Genomic DNA, 23,199 nt, shown 5'->3' with positions numbered 1-23,199 from the left:
TATCACTTTTATTCTATATGCTTCTAATTTATTATAATTTATGCAGATCCACTGCAAAGAAAACAGTTGATCTAATTTAATAAAATCTTCTCAAATAGAGGTATTCAAATCATCTAGTGAGATTATATTCAAATTGCAATATATATTGCAGCTCAACAAAATATCGCAATGTTGGATTTTTACAATATCGTGCAGACCTAGTAAAACTTTTTCCTCATAAATGCAAAAATATAAAATAAAATAAAATAAACTATTTTTGTTCTATAGTGAGCCAACTCTTATCCTTTGATTAGCATTATTTCTTTTGGGTTGTGTGGTTTAATTTGTACAAAGTATGCTGTATATTAAACTTATAACAACTTTTTTTGGTCACATCAATAACGCATGTTTATTTCCCTTATTTAAATTTTAAAAATATTTACAGGTTGATATTTTTCTGACCCCTTAACTTTGCGGACAGTTGTTCTGGAAAATGGAAACAGATGTTTCAATATATTGTTAACGTAAACTTTCTATGTGAATTTATGTTTTTGAGTTTTTACTCCAAATGTCACATCCATAACGCTGGAATTGCTCATCTGCACATTTTGCAAAATTGCGTAGTGTGCAATGAAAACAATCAAGGTTTAATTGGAACTTATGGTGACAAAATAAAAAAAATGCAGAGCTCTACAGGTCTAATGTTTTGCACTAGACGAACGTCATGGACTGACAAGTTAGATGCATTAAGACAAGTAATTTCCCTAAACACAAAAAGGTATATTCTGCTTTTAATTTAAATGAATCATAATTACTATAATACCAAAATTACTAACAGGCAATAAAGACTTCCGTCATTATATTGAATAATAATTAGCCTGTTTTTTATGGATTCATATACAACTCTTAACAGTTTGATGTTTCTTTTAGCTCATTAGAGCATTCAGAGTAATTGAAGAAAAGCAGTCAACATTCACAGTGAATCAAAAAGTTCATCAAAGTTGTCTTAAGAGAAGGACGGGTGCATATTTTGGTTTTAGGAAACTTGATGAAAGGTTTTGATCCACCTCGAATGTTGACAACTTTAATTTGTTAAAAGCAGCATTCTATATGTGTGTCCAAAAACACCCACTTTAAATACCCAAATAATGTACTCATTCAACCAATTAAAAAAGTGCAGAATTTTGAACACTCCATGCTAAAGCTTACATAGCAGAAGGAGAGGAGCTTGTAATAATCAAAACAAATATTTATTCATTTCATTCACTCATTTTTCTTTGGCTTAAGTAATGAAGTAAAGGAAGTAATGAATAAAAAGGCTGTGGTCAAGTAAATAAATACATTTAAAAAGTGTGACTGCTGAGAGCAACAGATTCTGAGCTAGGGACACCAGCCCTCGCGGCCAAAAAACGGACTGAATTCTCCCGGTCCTCCCGATTAGCCAATCCGGGCCTGACCACACCCCTGAACCCCTAACAGCATCGGTTGCCCTTCCAGCTGCAACCCACACAGTACTAGGAAACACTCATACACTCTGAATCACACACACCCATATACTACGTCCAATTTAGTTAATCCAATCCACCTATACCACATGTCTGGGGACTATAGGGGAAATCGGAGCACCCGGAGGAAACCCACGCCAACAATAGGAGCAAAAAAATTATTATTTTAGAAATTTAGTAACTGTTAAACATCGTCTTGGAAATGGTTTGAATTTTCGGTTAATACATAAAACATTACGTGTAGTGCACAGTGTGTTAGTGCAGAGTATATAGTGTGTCATGTGGGATACAACTAAATGCTACACTGTTCAGTGTTTAAGTGCAACAGTGCATACTGTAAAAGAGAATAGCGCAGTGTTTCATTGGGTATGCTACTTAGGATTCCATCCAGTCAAACGATATTAAACGTTTGAAATTTTAATGTGTTTTTGAAATATATAATTTGCAATGAGAGTCAGCTTACTAGATTTGCAATGACTTGACTGTGTGGTAAAAAAGTCATTTGTTTAGTGCAATATGCCCAGTTTTCTCCATGTAACCATCTACAAAGGCAAAAAAGTGTATGAGGCCTAGTGTTTTAATCTAGTGTTTCAAGTCGTGCAATTTATTCCAGCCACAATTGAACAAAACCAGAAGAAGAAATGGCAAGAAATTCAGCAAGCGAATACATGCAACATTACCATTTTGCCATAGTGCTGTAAAGCCCGCAAGGAGATCAACAGGAGCCCAACACACCAAGCATCCCTGTACAGTTTATACCACACTGGTGAACTATATCTCACCCATAGAGGTGATGTGCTGCTTGAGGGAACTTGACATTGTACAATGATGAAACACAGAAAGCTGTCTTTAAAGGTCTTCTGAGTGATCTGTGAAAAGTGAGATACGACTGTATCAAGTGTAAAAACAAGTGAACTTACAAGTTTGCATGCAAAACTATCACTTTTTTACATCAAGGATTCTCAAATTTAGGGTCTTTAAAATTGACACTATCACCAAAACTGTCAATTGGCCAATCATATATTCATGTGTAATTCACTGTATTATGGGGTCCAAAACAAATGTTTGGTCAAACTGCAAACGCTGCAAAATGCAGCAGAAATACTTCTAACTGTTTTGACTGAGAAACTTATACCAGCTGCCAGTCTCTTGTAGGATTGAGTTTGAGATTTTTATTACTTGTTTTTAAAGCCTTAAATGATACCTCTCCTTTATATAGTCAATCTAATGCAAGTAAAGAAATTCGAGAGACTGTTATGTTCTGAGTCTAATAGTGGTCCAGGGGACACACCAGAAAAATAGAGGAGATCCCTCCTTTCCCTGCCTCTTTATATCAGGAAATGCTGTTAGAGTTGAAACAACTGTTGCTATTTTACAGTGGCATTTCAAACTATGAGGACGTTTTAGGGATAATACTAATTGTTATTGCTCAATCTAAGGTGCATTTCTCAAAGTAAAAATAAAGAAATTTAATAATATGCACAGTATTATTCTTTAAGTTAATGAATCTGAGAACAATAGAAAATGGAATAAGAAATTATTAATAGAGGCCTTCAAGTGATAGTTTAAACAAAAAATAAAATCCTGTCGTTATTTACTCAACCTTTACTTGTTTCAAATCTTTAGAAGTTTCTTTCTCCTGTTGAACACAAAATAAGATATTTTGAAAAATGTTGGAAATCTGTAACCATTGACTTGCACAGTATTTGTTTCTCCTGTTACAGAAGTAAATGGTTACCGGTTTCGAGCTTTCTTCAAAATATGTTCATTTGTGTTCCACAAGAAAGAAACTCCCATCACTTGAAGAAACTACTTGGAGGAGAGTAAATAGAATAGTCTTTTTTTGTTGTTGTGAACTATCGCTGTAACAGTCTGTTGATTTAAACGTTCAATATATTGTTACTTGTTAAAATATAGACTTTAACTATTTAGACATGCTTTTTACCTTATGATAGTTTAATTTAACTTTTTACACAGAATTCAGAATAGATACAAATAAAAAACAATGATTTGAACGATTAAAAATGAACATCCAATGCCACCTAAGACTACATTTTGTGATAATGCAATTACTTGTTACATTATGCATAAAACTTTACAGCAGATGTCAGTTTCTGTTACAGAAAATTGTCATCTACAGCTCTTAAATTGTTAGGTTGTGACTCAATACCAAGTCGTAAAAGAGTTCCTAGCGGGTCGCTACAATGTTTTAGTAAAGAATGTCTGTAAATGTAACACTGTATCATTTACTGTTTTACCCTTCAAAAGGCATGATTCATATTTACATAAGGCGCGATTCAGATAACATCATTTCCTTTTTTCGGCACTGACAGCCAGTAAACAAGCTGTGATGCAGGCTGGACATTTGCATCGCACTTTGAGTCTCAATGTCATCAACCCTTCCTCTTTTGGACTTTAATATTGCTCAGTTGAGATGGTGAGCTGCTGTGAAGACACGGCAACTCTATAGGTGCTTCAGCAGTTAGTTTGCCAAAATCATTTACGTATCCTCCACTTTTTTCAAACCTTTAGACTTTCTTCTGTTTGATACCAAAGAAGATATACTGAAGAATGTTGGAGGTCACTGTTTTTCATAGCATTTTTTGATGGCTGCTCATTTCCAACAATCTTTAGAACACCATTTAACAGAAGAGAACAATTCATAAACGTTTAAAACCACTTGAGCGTGAGTAATTGGTGGAAATTTAGGTAAATTATATTGTTAAGGTTCCCATTTGTACATGAAATTTAAAAAGTGCTTAAAGGTGGAGTAGGTGACTGTTTTCAGAAACATTTTTTGTTGTACTGGGGTGCGTTTCTGAAAACCATTGTTAGCCAACTAGGGTCACAAACTGTGTCTTAACAAACATAGTTCACTGATTTGACATTTGCCAAATTCATCTTTTCAACAAACATCCGTAAACTGCATCGCAAACTTGTGCACTTGCAACTACACCTCTATAGCTGTAGTTAGAAACATAGTTCCTGGTAGTTTTCTATTCCCCGTTATCCACCTATGTCCTATTCATTTAGAACATTCAAACATTTAAACTTCGAATTATTTTAAAAAAGCATTACAGTCATCTCTCTTAGGTGTTATTTTCTTTTAAAGTATTTTTACAGTTCAGTTTTAGCAATCTTCATGTTGACAATTGTGCTCCCTTCACAGTGCCTTTTGAAAACAGTGGTGTTATTTTGAACACATCTATATATATTTTTTATTTATTTTATTTTTTTACTTTTTATATATATATTTACTATTTTCCCAAGTGTATATAACTACTACTGTAAAAAAATATCAGCATTTGGTACATACTTTCAGTATTTTCTTTGCTTGAACTGACCCAATCTAATCCTGTTAATATCAAATGAGCCTGCTTGCGTCCAGGTTTGAACTACCCAAACTGTTGCTATGACAACAACTCTCGGATCAGTTTTAAAGATTGAAACAATTCGGGATCCAGTCAAATCGTCAACAACCAAATCCAGCTAACTGAGTAATCCACGTACAAAGAACAGACCCCTGGTTGAAAGTCTCTTCACATTCCAATAGTAATGATTAAAGAAAATGATCTAAATGTGTTTATATGTATTTTTTGACATATAACATTTTATACATAAGACAAAAACAAATGTTCTTCCAATCAAAATTTCTCAGACCGATAATTCCCATAATTCTGATAAGTAGCCCAAACTACCAACAAATGTATATTTGTACATCTGCGCACAATCACGCAAACTGATTGGCCGTTTTCGCGTTCACTTGCACACAAGAGAATGACAGTGATGAAAACAAATCCTTAATCAAAACGTTTTAAAATCCTGAATCAATATTGGAGCTACTTTTGCATGCTGGAGAAAGGATGACACCATGGCTAAAGTATTTCTGTTAGACAGGTAATGTTATATTTTAAAACTGTTTAAGTCACGCAAAGCTGGTGTAGATTATGTCGTTTTATGAATTCACTGAAGTGTTCTTCAGCCACTAAAATCTTCCGGAGAAAGATTTGACTTTCACAAATGCTCACAAAAGTTATAGAGGTAAAGTTGGTTTTATATTCGCAAATTCATTCCTTTAGAAATCTCTATATTGTTTACCATGTTACTTTTATTATTCGATCGTAATTAGAATGCAAGCTTGACTTCAAAACAACATTAACACTATTTAATTGACTGTGAACAATGTTGTACTTATGATAGTCATTCGCTGCTTATATGATTTCCCTATTTAGAATTTGCAAAGAATACTTTTATAAATTGTTATTAAGAATAATGTCCGAATATCAAAATATAAAACCAACTGTACCTCTATCACTAAGTTTGAGAACCCTTGTCTTTAATAACAATATGAAGTTTTGGGTTTTGTGAAGTCTGTTTTACTACACCACACTACATGGTGCACTACATGGTGCAATCAACAGACCTGTCCTACAGGCTTCCAGGTTTCTGTCGGGTGGGCGTGTGTCTGTAAAACAGAAAGAAAAACGGGAAAACATGTTTGTTTTGGGAAAAGTAAAGTGAGAAAGGGAAATGCCAGCGCATCCGGTTCATCTGAACACACTTCCACTGTTCTTTGTTTTCTCTGTACTTTGTAGCCTTAATGAGTACAGAGGAGGGATGAGAAGCTAGTATGCTAGTCTTGAGAAACGAAACTACTGGCTACATTACAAATACAGTTCAAGACATCGATCTAGAGTGTTTTAATCGAACTGTTTGATGTCTTATCACAAACTATTAAAAACAAAATCATATAAAAGACTACAGTCATTTGAAACAGGCTACAAAGAAACAAGGTGTTCAAAAACACGAGGCTTCATCGACCACACAAATAAAAACAGTTGTCCCATTTATCAACATTAACTTTACAAAAGCCCGTTTAGCTGTCCAATTATCAATAAATAATGAGCGATAATATTTATACAAAGAGATTTTGAAAGTACACTTCTAACAAACATCAGCTGTCAAACGCCGTGAACGCTGCTGCATTTACCGTATACGGCAGTACAGTACAGTGAGAAAGATTATTAATGTACGCGACGGTCATTATACAAAACTGTTATGAAAAGCATACCAGCCATTGTGGAAGTTTATTTGACATCCATGATGAAAGTGCTGTTGTGTTTGTCGGTAGCCGCCATCTGTAGGTGGGAGGAGCGAGAGATGTCATTCACGGAAACGGCCACTAGAGGGCAGTAAGATTGAGCGCCAAAATCAAAAGAAAAACACACCGTCTGTCAGTCAAAGAGAGAGAGAGAGAGAGAGAGAGAGAGAGAGAGATTTCAACAAACTCAAACTACTTAAAGAACTTTCTAAACATGACTGAAGAGGATCAAATTCAAATAATTCCTAGCAGAGGGACAGACAGCAGCACTGGCTGAGAGACAGTAAATCAACTCAGTTATGTGTGTGTATTGTGTACTGTATCCTTTCCTACTGTCTATCACAGTGACTCTTTGTGTGTGTTTATATGTGAAACACTTTGTTTTGATATGTTAACATGTTTCTTTTTTATTCCATTGTTCATTTAAGTTTAAATTAGTATGTTCTGTCTCTGGGTTGCACGGTGGCGCAGTGGGTAGCACAATCGCCTCACAGCAAGAAGGTTGCTGGTTCGAGCACCGACTGGGTCAGTTGGAATTTCTGTATGGATTTTTCATGTTCTCACCGTGTTTGTGTGGGTTTCTTAGTTTCAAAGACATGCTCTATTGGTGATTCTTATATGTGAGAATGTATGGGTGTTTCCCTGTACTGGGTTGCAGCTGGAGGGGCATCCGCTATGTAAAACATATGCTTGATAAGTTCATTCCACTGTGGCGACCCCTAATTAGTAAAGGGACAATGAATTTCAAAGGAAAATAATAATAATGAACTGGTATTAATGCATAAATAAACAAGACAAAAATTGTAAGTGTGGAAATAATGGGCATAGACTCATTATTATGACTTCAAAACAACATTAACACTAATTATTGCGAAGGGTTTGCAATAATTTATCAAATAAAAATCACAGCTCTTCAACTATATATTATATTTTCAATATGCAATTTGTCATTTATTATAAGTTTAAATGGGTTGAAGGATTTTCTTTTGTTCTAGTTTAGTAAGAAGTGGATATAAAAGAAATAAGCATTTTTCATTTTGCAAATAGACCAGTCATTGTTTTAGTTGATTTAGAAAAACGTCACAGCCTATTAAAGTTAAACGGACACAGCCACTTTTTATGTCTGAACATTCTTTCTAAAGACAACTTGAGAACTTAGTTATATTTGTTTGCAATAGAAAACTTACCAGCTGTCTTTTCACTGTTGTGTGTGTATTTAAAAGACCACACACTATCAAACCCTGATGATTTTAAACTACCAATGACTTCCTTTATTATTTTTTTTCTTTAGCTTAGTCTCTGATTTATCAGAGGTCGCCACATTGGAATGAACCACCAACTATTCCAGCACATGTTTCACGCAGCTGATGCCCTTCCAGCTGCAACCTAGTACTGGGAAACATCCAAACACTTTCATTAACACATACACATACATACAGCCAATTGTGCTTACCCAATTCACCTATAGCAAATGCCTTTGGACTGTGGGGGTAACCCAAGCAAACACGGGGAGAACATGCAAGCTCCACACAGAAACGCCAACTGGCCCAACCGGGACTCAAACCAGCGACTTTTCTTGCTTTGAGGCTCTCCAGCGTTGTAAATTCTCTCTGGGTCTGCTGATTGATTGATACTGGATGGCTGATGAACAAATTGTGAAATATTTTTTATCTTACGTAAATATGATATATTTGTAATAATAATGTAACTCACCTGTCCTACTGCACCCATCTCAATCTGAACTGGGATTGAACTGGCGATTCTTTGTATGGGGTCGGTCGCTCTAAAGACCATGGCCTCTAGCATCTGTCGCTAAAGAACGGTTTGAAGTCAGAGGAGTGAGGTTTACCTGCATATCACTTCGCTAGCTGGCTTCTGTTACACTCACTCCCATAAACCTCATTCCCATCCCGGACAAGCCCCCACATGTAACCTATGGCTCCTACTGCACCCCAGGCCCGGCTCCATGGTCAAAAATATAAATATTTCGACATATAGCCACACATAATCTTACTTCCGCTTTGCTTTCTGTGCGGACTCCCTTCTCTTGACGCACTTAAACAATAATGACCTGTATAAACAATATCGAAATATTTGCAACTGAACTACTATCAATATCACTATTAATATTCCATTAATTAAATAAGACAGATGTGTAAATCACTGTTGATTGTCAATTTTTTATTTAAATTTCTCCAATTATTATTTGTGATCTTCCTCAGTTATTTGACCCTTTTAGCTGACAAAGGAAACTGTTACTGTTTACTGTTGTGCTTAACAGTAGTGCAATTAAATATTGACAATTCAGGATTCAATAATGAATATTGAATAAATATTGAGAATTCAAGATGTTTCAGCGAGCAGGTCGATGCACACACATAGAGCGCTCTGATAAAGCACGCTAAACGGCATATGTGCATCGATTAAAACTTGTTATATATTTTATATGCAAAATAAATGCTGAAAAATTCATTGATTAAAACTTGTCATATGTTTTATATGCGAAATAAACGCTGAAAAAATGCTTTTTGATAGGCTAAATGGTAATTAGCTATCTACCTAACAAGTAGGCTGATATGCAAAGAGCTGCTATTCAAAAATGTGTTGTTAAAAATACTAATGTCCATATGGGCTCTGGTGCATTAAATAAATAATGAATAATAATAGTAAAATGTTTCAAATTCACAAAATATAGAAGATAGTATGGATTTTCGATGTTTTTTCAAGGTATCACCATCAAGGTATTCCAGCATCATGATAACTCTACTTACAGTTATTGTAAAGATTATTATATGCATTAAAAGCAATATGGGTGATTCTATTGCATGTACAGTTGACATTTCAAAAAGTTAAAACTCTCTGAAAACAGCAATTATTTCCGGTTTCTTATTGAAAGCATATTTAATTTTTATAATTCAGCTTTTGTCAAACATAAATGATTGAATGTTTTAATTTTAGAGAAATAAACAGTTTTTATATTGTTTGTCAACTCTGTTATGGATAAATTTAGTAATGTGTAGAAATAACGATAAATTATAGCAAGAAATTTTTTTATCTATCTATCTATCGATCTATCTATCTATCGATCTATCTATCTATCTATCTATCTATCTATCTATCTATCTATCTATCTATCTATCTATCTATCTATCTATCTATCTATCTATCTATATATATATATATATATATATATATATATATATATATATATATATATATATATATATATATATATATATAATTTTTGGCCCACTTAACATGTCACTTGACCCACCCTAAAGTTCCAAGCTGGAGCCGGGCCTGCTGCACCCATCTTGTTCAGAGTTGAGATTGAATGGGGAGTCGGTTGCTCTAACAAGACAAAGACCTTTTGAAGTCAGAGGAGTGAGGTTTACTAGCTCCATTACTAGCTGGCCTAGTAATACCGTATGAAAATGTACCTAATTGCATTGTTTTGGTGCCTAAGCAACCTGCGTGAACCTGAGCATAAAAATAGATACTGGTATATACGTTCAGGTCAAATGTTAATACGGCTTGCCATATCTTTTTGACAGCACAATTATGGTGCGCACCGCGTCTTTTCCACAATTTACGGTAACGGCGGCAGTAAGGTATTATGTTACGGGGCGTTCTTTCAATATATGACTTTTAAATTCTGCTTGAAGACTTGGACACGAATATAGGTTATTGGGGAAGAAAAGATGCTTAAGCAGAACGTGCACATTTGCGCTGCAATAATAGTTTGCATTGCACGCAGCTGTTTTTCATTTGAAAATCAGACTGTTAATAATACTGTGACTAAAACTGAATCCAATGATTTGAAGTCAATATTTAATCAGACTGGAAATGTTACTAAAAGTTTTAAGTCAGCTCAGAGGAGGAACAGCAGTGAAGATGGAGAACAGATGAACAAAGAGAGCCGTGGAGCAAAACCAGGCGAGTTCATGATCAATCTAAAAGCTGAGAGAAGAATTTTCTGGACTATTATCTTTTTTGGACAGCATATTTTGTTGTTGACGTTTTACTCTGAGAAAAATAGCAAAGCCTAAAAATGTATCAATGAAATGTACTGTTTAAAACTTAATATAGAGAGTTATACTGTATTTAAGTATGTGCTACATATTTAATATATTTAAGTGTTGTTGAAGGGAGAGAATGTTTATTCTAAATCATTTGTAAACATTATTTTTAATGGATAATTTGTAATAACTAATTTATTTTGTCTTTGCCATCATGACAATATGCATATTTTCCTTATCAAATTTTTACATTTTACAAATGACCCTGCAATTTAGCAGCATCTTTTGCAAATTTACATTTTACTATTTAATTTTTCTTTCCAAAGTTGCTATTTTTTCAGTAGGCTTGAATGTTTATAATTTGTTTATTAGTCTTCTAATTCAAATAATACTATATAATAATATTTAATATTACTACTAAGAATTACTAGTGTATTATTAGGGTGATGCGGTGGCGCAGTGGGTAATGCTGTCACCTCAGCAAGAAGGTCGCTGGTTCGAGCCTCGGCTGGGTCAGTTGGCATTTCTGTGTGGAGTTTGCATGTTCTCCCCGTGTTAGCGTGGGTTTCCTCCAGGCGTTCTGGTTTCCCCCACAGTCCAAAGACATTCGGTATAGGTGAATTGAGTAAGCTAAATTATCTGTAGTGTATGTGTGTGAATGAGAGTGTATGGGTGTTTCCCAATGATGGGTTGCAGCTGTAAGGGCATCCGCTGTGTAAAACATATGCTGGATAAGTTGGCGGTTCATTCTGCCAAAAAGAAAATGAATGAATGCATTTTTAGATATTCCTTTAATGCAAAACACTTTGTATGTGTGTGTGTGTGTGTGTGTGTGTGTGTGTGTGTGTGTGTGTACAGCAGGATTTGTTGACTAGTCGCATCTGTTTAATATCAGGCTGTATACTCAAAGGAAAATCAGTTCAAGAACTGGGTGAAACACTTATGCAGCAAAGGTGACGCTGATTCACCAGTGTGTGTTTTAAACAATTCTGGTGAATCAATGTGATATTTGTTAGCTCAGCATTCTTGTGTTCCCACCAGCTCTTGAAGTAATTTTAAAAGCGCACCATATGAAAACTGTTCCCTACACTCTTTAAACAAAGTCTCTTTAGTGCCATTGATGGTTTCAAGAAAAAACCTTCACATTCCCTTCCTCGGCACAAGTTGTTTATCCAAGTTGTCACTCTTAAAGTTAAAGGATCCATTAAAGAAGCACTTTGGGTTCCATTAAGAACCATACTGTAGCATGAACAGTTCCTTTTTTTCTTGTATAGAGATGAATGTCATTTTCTAAAGAAACTTTTTGCTCTATATTCCTAAAAAATGAAGGTTTGTATTCTTAAGAATGTTTAACATCCATCGAGATTTTCAATTGCACAAAAAGTTATTTCTGATGGAAAAAGGAAAAGATAATGATTCAAATAACTGTTCACTAAAATCTTTTTTGGAGGAACAAGAATGCCAAAAAGCGTTCTTCTGTAGCATCGTGGCCAAAAACTCCAGTTTGGCAGAAAAAAATAATTCATTTACTTATTTTTGCACTCATGTCTTAGAAAATATGGTTGCCAATAGAACCTTCATAAACCTTTCTTACCTAATGCAAAGCACATTTTAGTAATCTAAAGATGTCTTTGGGAACCAACATGTTCTTCTATATAACACCACTAATGAAAAAAAAAACAAGTTCTTGATCTTAGAACCATCAGCACACTTTCAAAAAAGGTTGATGATGTCCATGAAAAACATTCTTTACTTGGAAATGCTCTATTGTACAAAAAGTTATTTATAGTAGAAAATATTAGCAAATTGTTCTTCACACTAGAAAATAAGGGTTATTTTAAGAAGTGTCCACTAAAAAAGTACTTGGGAAATCCATCAATCTTTTTACTATATGACATTGCTGCCAAAAACTTTGTTTTTAAGAGTGAACAAATTCATGTTGAGCAACTGAAAGGTTGTATGTAATCTTTGTTGTGAAATGTTACTTTTGAAAGTAATGCATTACAATATTGAGTTACTCGCCAAAAAAGAAACTAGTTGTGTTACTTTTTATGGTTAGTAATGCGTTATTTTACTTTTGAGTTACTTTTGCGTTACTTTTTACTACATGTCTAAGAGTTGATCTTTTTCCAAACTTGTTTTTTTTCCTTTTTAATAGAGGAGTTCTGCAGTTAACAGCACACTGTACTGTATAATCTTCATTTACCTTTAAAAAACACATGAAAAATTATATTTTAGAATAATGTTATCTGAGAACTTCCTGAACTCGAAGCTGCAATCCAAATATACAGATATTTGAAAGTTTAAAGCAACGTGTTTGCTACTTTTGTATTATTTGTCTTAAGTAAAAACACTGCATTGGAAAATCCCCTTTTTCTTTTCTCCGATGCATTTAAAATAATCAGAATCACGATCAGAAAGAGTTTTATTGCCAGGTATGTTCACACATTTGAGGAATTTGTTTTCATGACAGAGCTTCTCCAGTGCAACAGAATTACAGAGACAGGAAAAAACAGATAATAAATATATTTAAAAAATAGAAGTAAGTAGTGAATGCAAATATACAAATTGACAAGTGTTTGCACAGGTATATCACTATATACAACATTTTATGTGCAGCTGTTATGTGGAAATTGGCATGTAAAGTAAGTTGTTAAATAAGTGTATATGTGTATAAAAAGTGTATGGCAAGTAGTGATGTTGGTTTCACAACTACTATCATCAAGTGTTCATGAGATGGATTTGCTGAGGAAGAAACTGTTTTTGTGTCGGGCTGTTCTGGTGCGCAGTGCTCTGTAGTGTCGACCGGAGGGTAACAGTTCAAAGAGGCAGTGTGCTGGGTGTGAAGGGTCCAGGGTGATTTTGGCTGCCCCTCTGCTCACTCTGGATAAGCAGTTCTTGGAGAGTAGGGAGGGTTGTACCAATGATTCGCTCAGCAGCCGGAACTATTTGACGTAGTCTTCGGAGGTCAGATTTGTTAGCTGAGCTATCCCAGACAGTTATTGACGTCCAGAGGACTGATTCAATGATGGAGGTGAACTTTTTCAGCAGCTCCTTTCGGAGGTTGAACTTCCTCAGCTGACGAGGAAAGTACAGCCAATCCATTCAAAATAATGAACACATTCTCTCATTGACTGCCTGATTCATCGTGACTCCTTTAATTTTAGTTGAGAAATTTATTTTTAAAAGCAAACTAAATTAAACTAAAAGTAACTTGCATTACATTTTCAAAAAACAAACTCACATATTATTACTTATTCTTTAAAAGTAATGCGTAACTTTACTCGTTATCTAGAAAGTGATATTATTACATAACTCAGGTGACTTGTAATGTGCTACCCTAACAATGTGTTTTAACAATTTCTTTTAACATGTAAATAACTTTTTTCAATAGCAAGGTTCTCTTTACTGTTGAAATATGAATATATATTTCACCTTCAACTTTTATTTTGAAGAACACCCATATAAGTAAAGGTAAACTTATTGTAATCTTTCCTCCAAACATTCTCAGGCTCCTCTTAACAGATAACTGTTAGCGCTCAACTGTAAAAGTCTTGAGTTAGTGTTTCCTCATTCTCAGATTGTCCACCGCTGGGTTTGGAGTCTCTAAAAGTCTCTGATGATCAGCTGCAGTGCTCCTCATATCTGAGCGTTGGGCTCGGGCCTCACAGAGGACGCCTCAATATACAGGTCAGTTTGTTTGAGGTAGATTTGATGTGATACATTATGTTATGTATTTGCATATGTGTGTGTGTGTGTGTGTGTGTGTGTGTGTGTGTGTTTGTAGTCTGGTCTGGAGGATGATGATGAGTATGATGGAGCATGGTGTGCTGGTGAGGAGGATCAGGAACAGTGGTTGCAGCTGGATGCTCTCAGACTGACACTCTTTACCGGCGTCATCCTGCAGGGTAGAAACTCAATCTGGAGGTCAGTGAATGTTGTTGACTATTCTCCTTTTCCATGCTATAATTATCCCTTTGCGTGACAGTTTCTTTTCTCTACCGTATTACTTGTTTTGAAAAACATCTTAATTGCTATTTAGTGTCTGATGATGTCGACAATAAGCGATGATGGCCTGTTTTAAAAAAAATTCAGGAGGTTGTATCAAAACATAGCTTGGTAAAGCTTAACACATGAAAGATACAGAAACATAAAGTACACTGGAAAAAAAATCCTCCTGCTTTAAATTTTTAAGTTGAATCTATGGAGCCAGATCAGTCTCAAAACTAATACATTTGCAAAAATATAACTCATACATGCACAGCACAATTCACATTTAAAAAATCCAACTCATAAATTCAAAACACAAATCATAAATACACAAATTCAGTTCGTAAATTCAAAACACAATTTGTGCATTTTCAAGTAAAGATCAAAAATATTTCTCCAAATGAATTGGATGAGAGCATTTATAAATTGTATTTTGAATTTACAAATTGTGTTTAGTCTATTTATGAATTGTGTTGGGCGGCACGGTGGCACAATGGGTAGCGCTGTCGCATCTCAAGGAGGTCGCTGGTTCGAGCCTTGGCTAGGTCAGTTGACATGTCTATGTGGAGTTTGCATGTTCTCCCCGTGTTTGTGTGGATTTCCTCCCGGTGCTCTGGTTTCCCCCACAAGTATAAAGACATGTTGTACAGGTAAATTGGGTGAGCTAAATTGTCTGTAGTGTATGTGTGTGAATGAGTGTGTATGGATGTTTCACAGTAATAGGTTGCAGCTGAAAGGACATCCGCAGCGTAAAACACATGCTGCATAAGTTGGCGGTTCATTCGGCGGTGTTGACCCCTGATTAATAAAGGGACTAAGCCGAAAAGAAAATGAATGAATTAATAATTGGATTTGCGTATATACGAATTGCATAATTTACTATTACAAATTTGTAAATGTGAGTTGTGGATAAACGTTTTTTTAAATGTATTATTTTTTAGACTAATCTGGCTCCATAGAATCATATATATATATATTAATTGCTTTGTTCCACTTCTTAAGAATCAGGAAACTAATAATAGATTTAAAGATTTACTTTAATCCTGCTTAAAACAGTAAAATAAACTATATACAATATTAAACTATATACACAATACATTATCATTTAAATGCTATTACCGTGCAATTAAGTGTTTTCTTTTTAAATATTTCCCAAATTATGTTTAACAGAACAAAGGAATCTTTCACAGTATAATTGTAAGCAGCATACAGGAATAATCAAACATAACAAAGCAAAGTTTTAAAACACAGAAGGCAAGGCAAGGAAAACGAGTTGTAACGTAACTTAACAGATATCAAGACTCAGCAATGAGTGTGTCAAAGTGAGCTGTATATATGTGTGTGTAATCAATACTTGAGCAGCATCAGCTGTGTGTAAGCCGTCAGTCAGGATTTGGAACCGGTTGTGAGTGTGGAGCATGACTGGGTCTTGTAGTCCAGAAATGGCGAATTTGTAATCCTTAAGTGATCTGCAGCTACTAGATCGCTGGTGATCATGACAATATCTATTATATCCCATAATATATATATATATATATATATACAGTTGAAGTCAGAATTATTAGCCCCCTTTTGATTTTTTTTTTCTTTTTTAAATATTTCCCAAATGATGTTTGACAAAGCAAGGAAATTTTCACAGTATGTCTGACAATATTTTTTCTTCTAGAATAAAAGCAGTTTTTAATTTTTTTAAAACTATTTTTGGGACAAAATTATTAGCTCCTTTAAGATAATTTTTTTTTCGACAGTCTACAGAACAGACCATCATTATACAATAACTTGCCTAATTACCCTAACCTGCCTAGTTAACCTTAATTTAGTGAAGCCTTTAAATGTCACTTTAAGCTGTATAGAAGTGTCTTGAAAAATATCAAGTAAAATATTATTTACTGTCATCATGACAAAGATACAATAAATCAGTTATTAGAAATAAGTTTTTAAAACTATTATGATTAGAAATGTGCTGAAACAATCTTCCCTCCATTAAACAGAAATTAGGGAAAAAAATAAACAGGGGCGCTAATAATTCAGGGGGGCTAATAATTTCGACTTCAACTGTATATATATATATATATATATATATATATATATATATATATATATAATATATATATATATATATATATATATATATATATAAAATCCCAATATATATATATATATATATATATATATATATTTTTTTTTTTTGGGAGAAAATCTTATTTAATTTATTTTGGCTAGAAGGAAAGCAGTTTTTATTTTTTAAAACCATTTTAAAGTCAATATTATTGGCCCCCTTAGACATTTTTTTGTATTGTTTACAAAACAAACCACTGTTATACAATGACTTGCCTAATTTACCCAGTTAAATGTAAATCAAAGGCTCTGTGTCAGCCTTTTTAATTTAATAAATTTGTATTTTTGGAGCCTTGATTTTGACCGCCTTTGATTTACATTTAATTTGCACTTTTTGCGGTTTTGGCTGAGCACCCAATTAAGAGAGATGTGCGTGCTTTTTTACAGTTTTTTCACTAATTTACCCAATTAACATAGTTAAGCCTTTGAATGTCACTTAAAGCTGAATACTAGTATCTTGAAAAATATCTAGTAAAATATTCTGTTGTGTTATTACGGCAAAGATAAAATAAATCAGTTATTAAAAGTTAGTTATGTTCAGAAAACTATTATGTTTAGAAATGTGTTGAAAAAAATCTTCTCTCCGTTAAGCAGACATTGGGCAAAACAATTGACATGGGCTAATAAATGAGGAGGGCTGATCAGTCTGACTTCAACAGTATTCTTTCTGTAATAATTACTCTTTTAAAAGCGTGCTGAACTGTTTGTCTTTTGCACAAGAGCCAACATTAACAGGATGTGAGCAAATGAAGTCTATTTTTATTATGCTGTATTTCCTTGCCAAACGTGTGCTTGTCTTTATTTGTGTGTAGCTTGAACTGGGTTCGCACATATAAAGTTCAGTTCAGTAATGACTCAGTGGACTGGCAGCCCTGCATGAATGGATCACAGGAGGCCGTAAGTTTATGACTTTATAACTGCTGCTAGCCTACATCTGCCTACACTGCAGCCTCAAGCTTTTTAAGGACATCCTTGTAAAAAAGGATTTAAAAGTTTGTAATTTTTTAAAGTCTGTATTGTAAAATTCACACATCAAAATTTTTTCCTATTTTTGTTCCATGTTGTCAGTTCTGATCTCAGAATCTTTGTGCAGGTTTTTGTTGGGAATCAAGACTTAGAGACGCCGGTTTTGGCTCTGTTTCCCGAGCCCTCGGTGGCGCAGTTCATTCGCATCAACCCTCAAACCTGGTTTAGCAACGGCACCATTTGCCTCCGGGCTGAAGTGCTGGGATGCCCAGTTGCAGGTTTAACATTTCACTACTCTACTGTACCTTAAAATATTTTGGAGAAACACTGTGGGTTTGGTCATGCTATATAGAAAATGGTTACTAAAATCATAATATTTTTTACTATTTAGTATTAGTAGTGGTAGTATGTGTTTTTACAAAAAAAAGTCACAATAAAAACTAATATGTTGTTGTATTTTTAATCCAAACAAACAGTAATAAATTACAAGTTATCAATGATAGCTCAAATAAATACATAAACTGAACAACAATAACATTTATTAATAACATAACATAACGTAACATAACGTAACATATTCTTTTCTAAACCATAAAATCACATGCAAAAGCTAACACGTATTCTTAATAACATAATTTTTAGGATACTTTGATGAATAAAAAGAGTAGTTATTTTAAACATAGCTACTGAATTTATTAGTTATTGAATCTACAGAAAGGTTTGGATTCTTTAAAAAAAATGACTCAAATATGATTTTGAAATTTGTCAAACTTTACTTTTATAAGGCTTTACCACAGATCCTATGCATAGAGACTTTTGAATACCACAGTATTTTTTATGGATTTTCAGTGTTCAGCATCTTGCATTATGGTTGAACAACTAAATTAATGCTTAGCTCTATTCAACTTGCTATGTTTTTACTAAATTACACTATGGTTGCTGTAGAAGTATCTTATGAAACTGAAGATAATTACACCACTAAAAGTTTTTTGGTGGTTGAAAAACACTTGCGTGCATAAAGCCCAATATGTACTTACAGTAAGTTGACCAAAACATCCACAACAGTCAGTCAGCATCCACTCTTTACTCTCAGAAAAAAAGAACTATGTTGTACCAAAGAAGGTACAAACCCTTGTCACTGGGGCAGTACCTTTTTATGCAACAGAATTGTACCTTAAGACAAAGAAACAAATGTGTACTATTGCAGTTTGTACCTTTAAGGACATGATTTGTACATTGGGAAACCAAAATGTACCTATGGTTTTTAAAACCTGCAGATACAATATTGTACCTTCATCAAAGGTACAAATCTGATTCATGAAGGTACCACTACAGTGACAAGACAGTTTGTAGCTTAACATTGTCAAATTTGTTCCATCAAGAACTATTTAAAGGCACTTTGCTATATCCAAAACACATCAATTCATTTTCAGTAAATTTAAAACATCAAGTACATTTTTATACAGTGTTTAAAAAAAGTTTCTTTTTGTGTAAATGCACCTTTTCCCTTTACAATAGAGAATAAAAATACTTTAACATCAATCAAAAGGTCTGTTTTTGCTAAACATTTCACAACACTTTTCACAAAAATGTTAGAAACACATTCTCCCATGTTCAATATGACCTTTTTTTCTCCAATTTTCACACTTTTTAAATTTTAAAATAGCAATACAATTATATTGTGAAGGGCGCAAAAGCATAAAGGGCGTGTCAGAATCATACATTCATTCATTTATTAATCTGGGGTCGCCACTGCGGAATGAACCGCTAATTATCCTGCACATGTTTTATGCAGCGGATGCCCTTCCAGCTGCAACCTATCGCTGTAAAATTTGTCAGAATTCACTATTGCAATTTGAAGGACAGAAAATTACGTTCTGCGCCACGACGCATGGTCTAACAGGGTTGAGCTTATTCTCTTAATGAGTTATGGGTGTGTTTGAGAATAAACCAATCAGAGTTTCATCTCCCATTCCCTTTAAGAGTCAGTTGCGTCGCGCCATGGCACATTACCTATTCACATGGCAGACTTTGTAGGTGGAAAAACTGAGCACTTCACTAGCGAGAAAACAGTTAAACAGACCATCTGCAGTGTGAGGATACAGTATGAGCCTCATCTCTTTTTGTGGTAGAGGAAACATTTTGTGCGCACAGACATCTATTTGCCTATATATTTAATTTTGCTTGTTAGGCGCAAAGATTAAAGATTGCTTCAAAACTAATTTCCAGCAAACAAATAATTGAGCAATAACAACGAAGTGTGGTCAAGTGTGAGTTATATTTAAACACACATGCTTTGCCCCATATGGTCCAAAACCTGACAGGTGGACAAATCTAAGTTTGTTTTTAATAAAACAAATATAAAGATGCATATAATATATAATAATGCCACTAATAATAACATTATACAAAAGCAAATTGTCATGAATAAACTAAAAAAGCCCCCAAAGATGAAGAAGTCATAAAGGCAGTGATTTTATGTAGAAAAGTAATACTTTTTTAATCATTTAATTCTTTTTTCGGTGAGGCGCACAGCTAACTTGCTCTGTGCTAGACTTTAGACCTGCTTTCAGCTGGTCTATTTTAGTTCCTCAAAATAGCAACGCTCCAACAATGCGCCTTAACACACCCAACTTCTCTAGACTGAAACACCCATGAGTCCACAAAGTGGAGCAAATGGATTTACTATTTAAACAATGTGGCAGAAAATAGGAAAGTTAGGGTTGCGTTGGTCTGAAAATAATAACACGTCGGGGCAAACAGGTCTGGCGCAGTATTGCGCGGGGTGTATGATAGGGCCCTTAATTAATGTTTATGAGTTTCTTTGAGAATATTCTTTTAAATGATGATTCATGTTTTAATATGGAAATCATTCATAAAATCACTTTGCCTTTCCAGTAATATTTTATTTCATAGATATTGTAATAAAGACGTTATGCAACACTTATTAACCTTTTTTATGAGAACAATTGTGTACCTTTATTTCAATTGTACCATAAAGTACCATAGGTATAGAACAGTATCATAATATGTCTTTTCTGTACCATATAAGGTCCAACTTTTACAAATGCATAAAACTGTCCCTAAGGAACATTAGTTGTACCACTTTGTACCTTTTTTTGAGAGTGTATCATTGAACATGTTTCTCATGGTCACTTTGCATGCTGTAGTTGTAGTTTACTGAATACTCAAGTTAAAGTTCAGTTTGACAAAAGCCGTCTTTGTGTGCAGATCCTGACAGTCCAGTTGATCCTCAGACTGAGAGAGCATCTTTAGATAACCTCGACTTCAGACACCATAATTACAATGAGATGAGGAAGGTTAGCACTCATCTCAGCTTTCATTATCTTATTTTCAAAATACTGAGGTATAAGAGAACTGACCCCATTCTTGATCTCTGTCCAGCTGATGAAGTCTGTCAGTGACGAGTGTCCAGAAATCACACGGATCTACACTATTGGCAGAAGTTACACTGGACTCAAGCTTTATGTTATGGAAATATCTGATAACCCAGGAAAACATGAGCTTGGTAAGTCCTACCTTGAAGACAAATGATTCATATCCCTTAATCTAATAGACCACACACATAAAGAGAATTGTTCAAGAGTATTACCTCCTGATGTTAAACACTAAAAACTGAACTACACTGTTCCAGTTACTATGACCATTTATGTGAAGCTGCTTTGACACAATCTACATTGTAAAAGCGCTATACAAATAAAGCTGAATTGAATTGAATGTTTTTTTTTCCTCTAATACAGATAGTAGATGTTTTCTATGCTTTTAAGCTCGATTTTGCTCATTCATCTTACCTTTATGTAACATGTTGTTGTGGCACATCTGCTTTTCATCATTCATTTGGCCAGAATAAACATTCCAGCATTGATCTAAGGCTGTTAGGAGGCTCAACATCAGGGGTTTGACTTCTCTAATCTCTCTGTATTTTATGATACAATCAATTCCCAAAGGAAAAATACTCTAGCCCTGATGAGATTTTTGTTTCTTTTGTGCTGTTTCACTCAGAATTCCATCACAAAATCAAAATAAAATGGCAGAATACACACTTTTAAGGTGACACTTTTATGCAAGTTTAAACACCCTAAAACAATAGTTCACATCAAAAATTTATGTTTAAAAATGTTTACTCACTATTCGCCCTCCAAACCAGTTTGAGCTTGCCTGATTCATTATTTAGAATTAGCTCTAGGCATCCATGAAAGAAATCGTTCTGGGGTGCTTTTCCCAAACAATAACGTAACTCACAGCTGAACTATTATAGTACGATGCATCGTTCGGGAAAAGAAAGATGTAGTGACGAGTGTTTCCCAAAACCTGTAGTTTCTCTGTCACAGATCCATCATTTGAACCACATTAGTTATAATGTAAAACGCCCATAATAATGCTCTAAACCAGGTGGAGTAACTACTTCGTTAGAGAAAAACCCCATAAATTCTTTGTGCAAATGACATTGTTTTACACACACACACACACACACACACACATGCATGCATAAATAAATATATTATCAGTTTTGGTAAAAACATGCACTCATTATATGAAACGGCACATATAGGGCCTGTGTTTCCTTTACAAATATTATTGAGAACGTAACATATTCTTTTCTAAACCATAAAATCACATACAAAAGCTAACACGTATTCTAATATCATAAATAAATCATATAAATAAATAAAAATAATGAGGATGTTTATTAAGAAATTAAATTCAATATTTATTATTAACTAGGAAATGAAAAAGATACTTTATTAATAATATTAATGATGATGATTGTTATTATTAATATTTTTATTATTTATAATAAGTAGGGTATTGTTTATTTATTTATTTATTTAAAAGTCTACTTTTAAAATTTGACACATGCAAACCACTGCAGAAATGTTCTAACCAACAGGCCCATGTCATATACAGTAGGCTACATTTCTTAATAAATAACCTACTATAAAATAAAAGCAATGGCGTAGGGGAGAGCGGGGCACAAAGTAACACTTTTTGGTTTTGGTCAAATAATGAACAAAGTAATGGGGTCAGACAAACCATATTTTTTACCAATAACACACAAGCCTCTCCTACAAATGAGCACTGGAATCATGATCGTCAGACATATGAGTGCCAGGAGTAAAAATGTTACTATTTACCTCACCTGCGGGGCAAGTTGTAACCGACAGAGCGTTCGTTGTAACACATGCTTACAAAGGCAGATTTCACACAGTTAATTTAATTTCTGTTTACTTTAAATACAAGTAGCTATATATCCTCAGTAGTTGGCTCATTTCTTTTTTTGTTCTACATAGCACAGTATGTTATGTATTTATTTGTTTATTGGATAAACACATTTGAATCTTTTTGTATGATTATCCATTTATCCATTATTATACAATGCATTTATTTGCAATATTAGCAATAAAATGTATATTTTTTTCTATTAAAACAATATTTTCTATTAGAAAAACATTTTTATTTAAGCAGTTCCCAACATTACACACAAATTCAAAAAATTATT

General features: G+C 34.1%; 3 protein-coding genes across 5 annotated transcripts in view; 1 reads left to right on the top strand and 2 right to left on the bottom strand.

The window, feature by feature from the left end:
* slf2 (SMC5/6 complex localization factor 2) overlaps positions 1–6,626 on the bottom strand; it is a 44,247-nt gene extending 37,621 nt beyond the window's left edge. Inside the window, exons 1-3 of one of the 3 annotated variants that reach the window (XM_087277312.1) lie at positions 6,556–6,626; positions 5,908–5,949; positions 2,165–2,353 (exon numbers count right to left, since the gene is read on the bottom strand). Coding sequence is in view for 2 of the 3 variants with exons in the window: in XM_087277311.1 (XP_087133437.1) it covers positions 5,908–5,949; positions 6,556–6,562 (49 nt within the window). In the remaining variant the exon portion in view is untranslated. 3 annotated transcript variants of the gene reach the window in all.
* The window catches only part of si:dkey-33c12.4, a 213,937-nt gene that overhangs the window by 21,978 nt on the left and 168,760 nt on the right, over positions 1–23,199 (bottom strand). The gene's annotated exons all lie outside the window — the stretch shown is intronic.
* Positions 10,255–23,199, top strand: part of cpxm1a (carboxypeptidase X (M14 family), member 1a) — a 29,708-nt gene continuing 16,763 nt past the window's right edge. The window contains exons 1-7 of the mRNA XM_087278909.1: positions 10,255–10,521; positions 14,185–14,294; positions 14,392–14,531; positions 17,525–17,609; positions 17,806–17,956; positions 20,910–20,998; positions 21,084–21,207. Of these exons, the coding sequence (XP_087135035.1) occupies positions 10,287–10,521; positions 14,185–14,294; positions 14,392–14,531; positions 17,525–17,609; positions 17,806–17,956; positions 20,910–20,998; positions 21,084–21,207 (934 nt within the window). The 5' untranslated portion in view covers positions 10,255–10,286. The remainder of the gene's footprint in view (positions 10,522–14,184; positions 14,295–14,391; positions 14,532–17,524; positions 17,610–17,805; positions 17,957–20,909; positions 20,999–21,083; positions 21,208–23,199) is intronic.

This window comes from Danio rerio, chromosome 13 (assembly GCF_052040795.2).
Source record: "Danio rerio strain M-AB ecotype USA chromosome 13, GRCz13ab, whole genome shotgun sequence".
NCBI lineage: Eukaryota > Metazoa > Chordata > Actinopteri > Cypriniformes > Danionidae > Danio > Danio rerio.
Note: the sequence above shows the minus strand (reverse complement) of the source record. Positions and strands in the feature narration are given on the sequence as shown.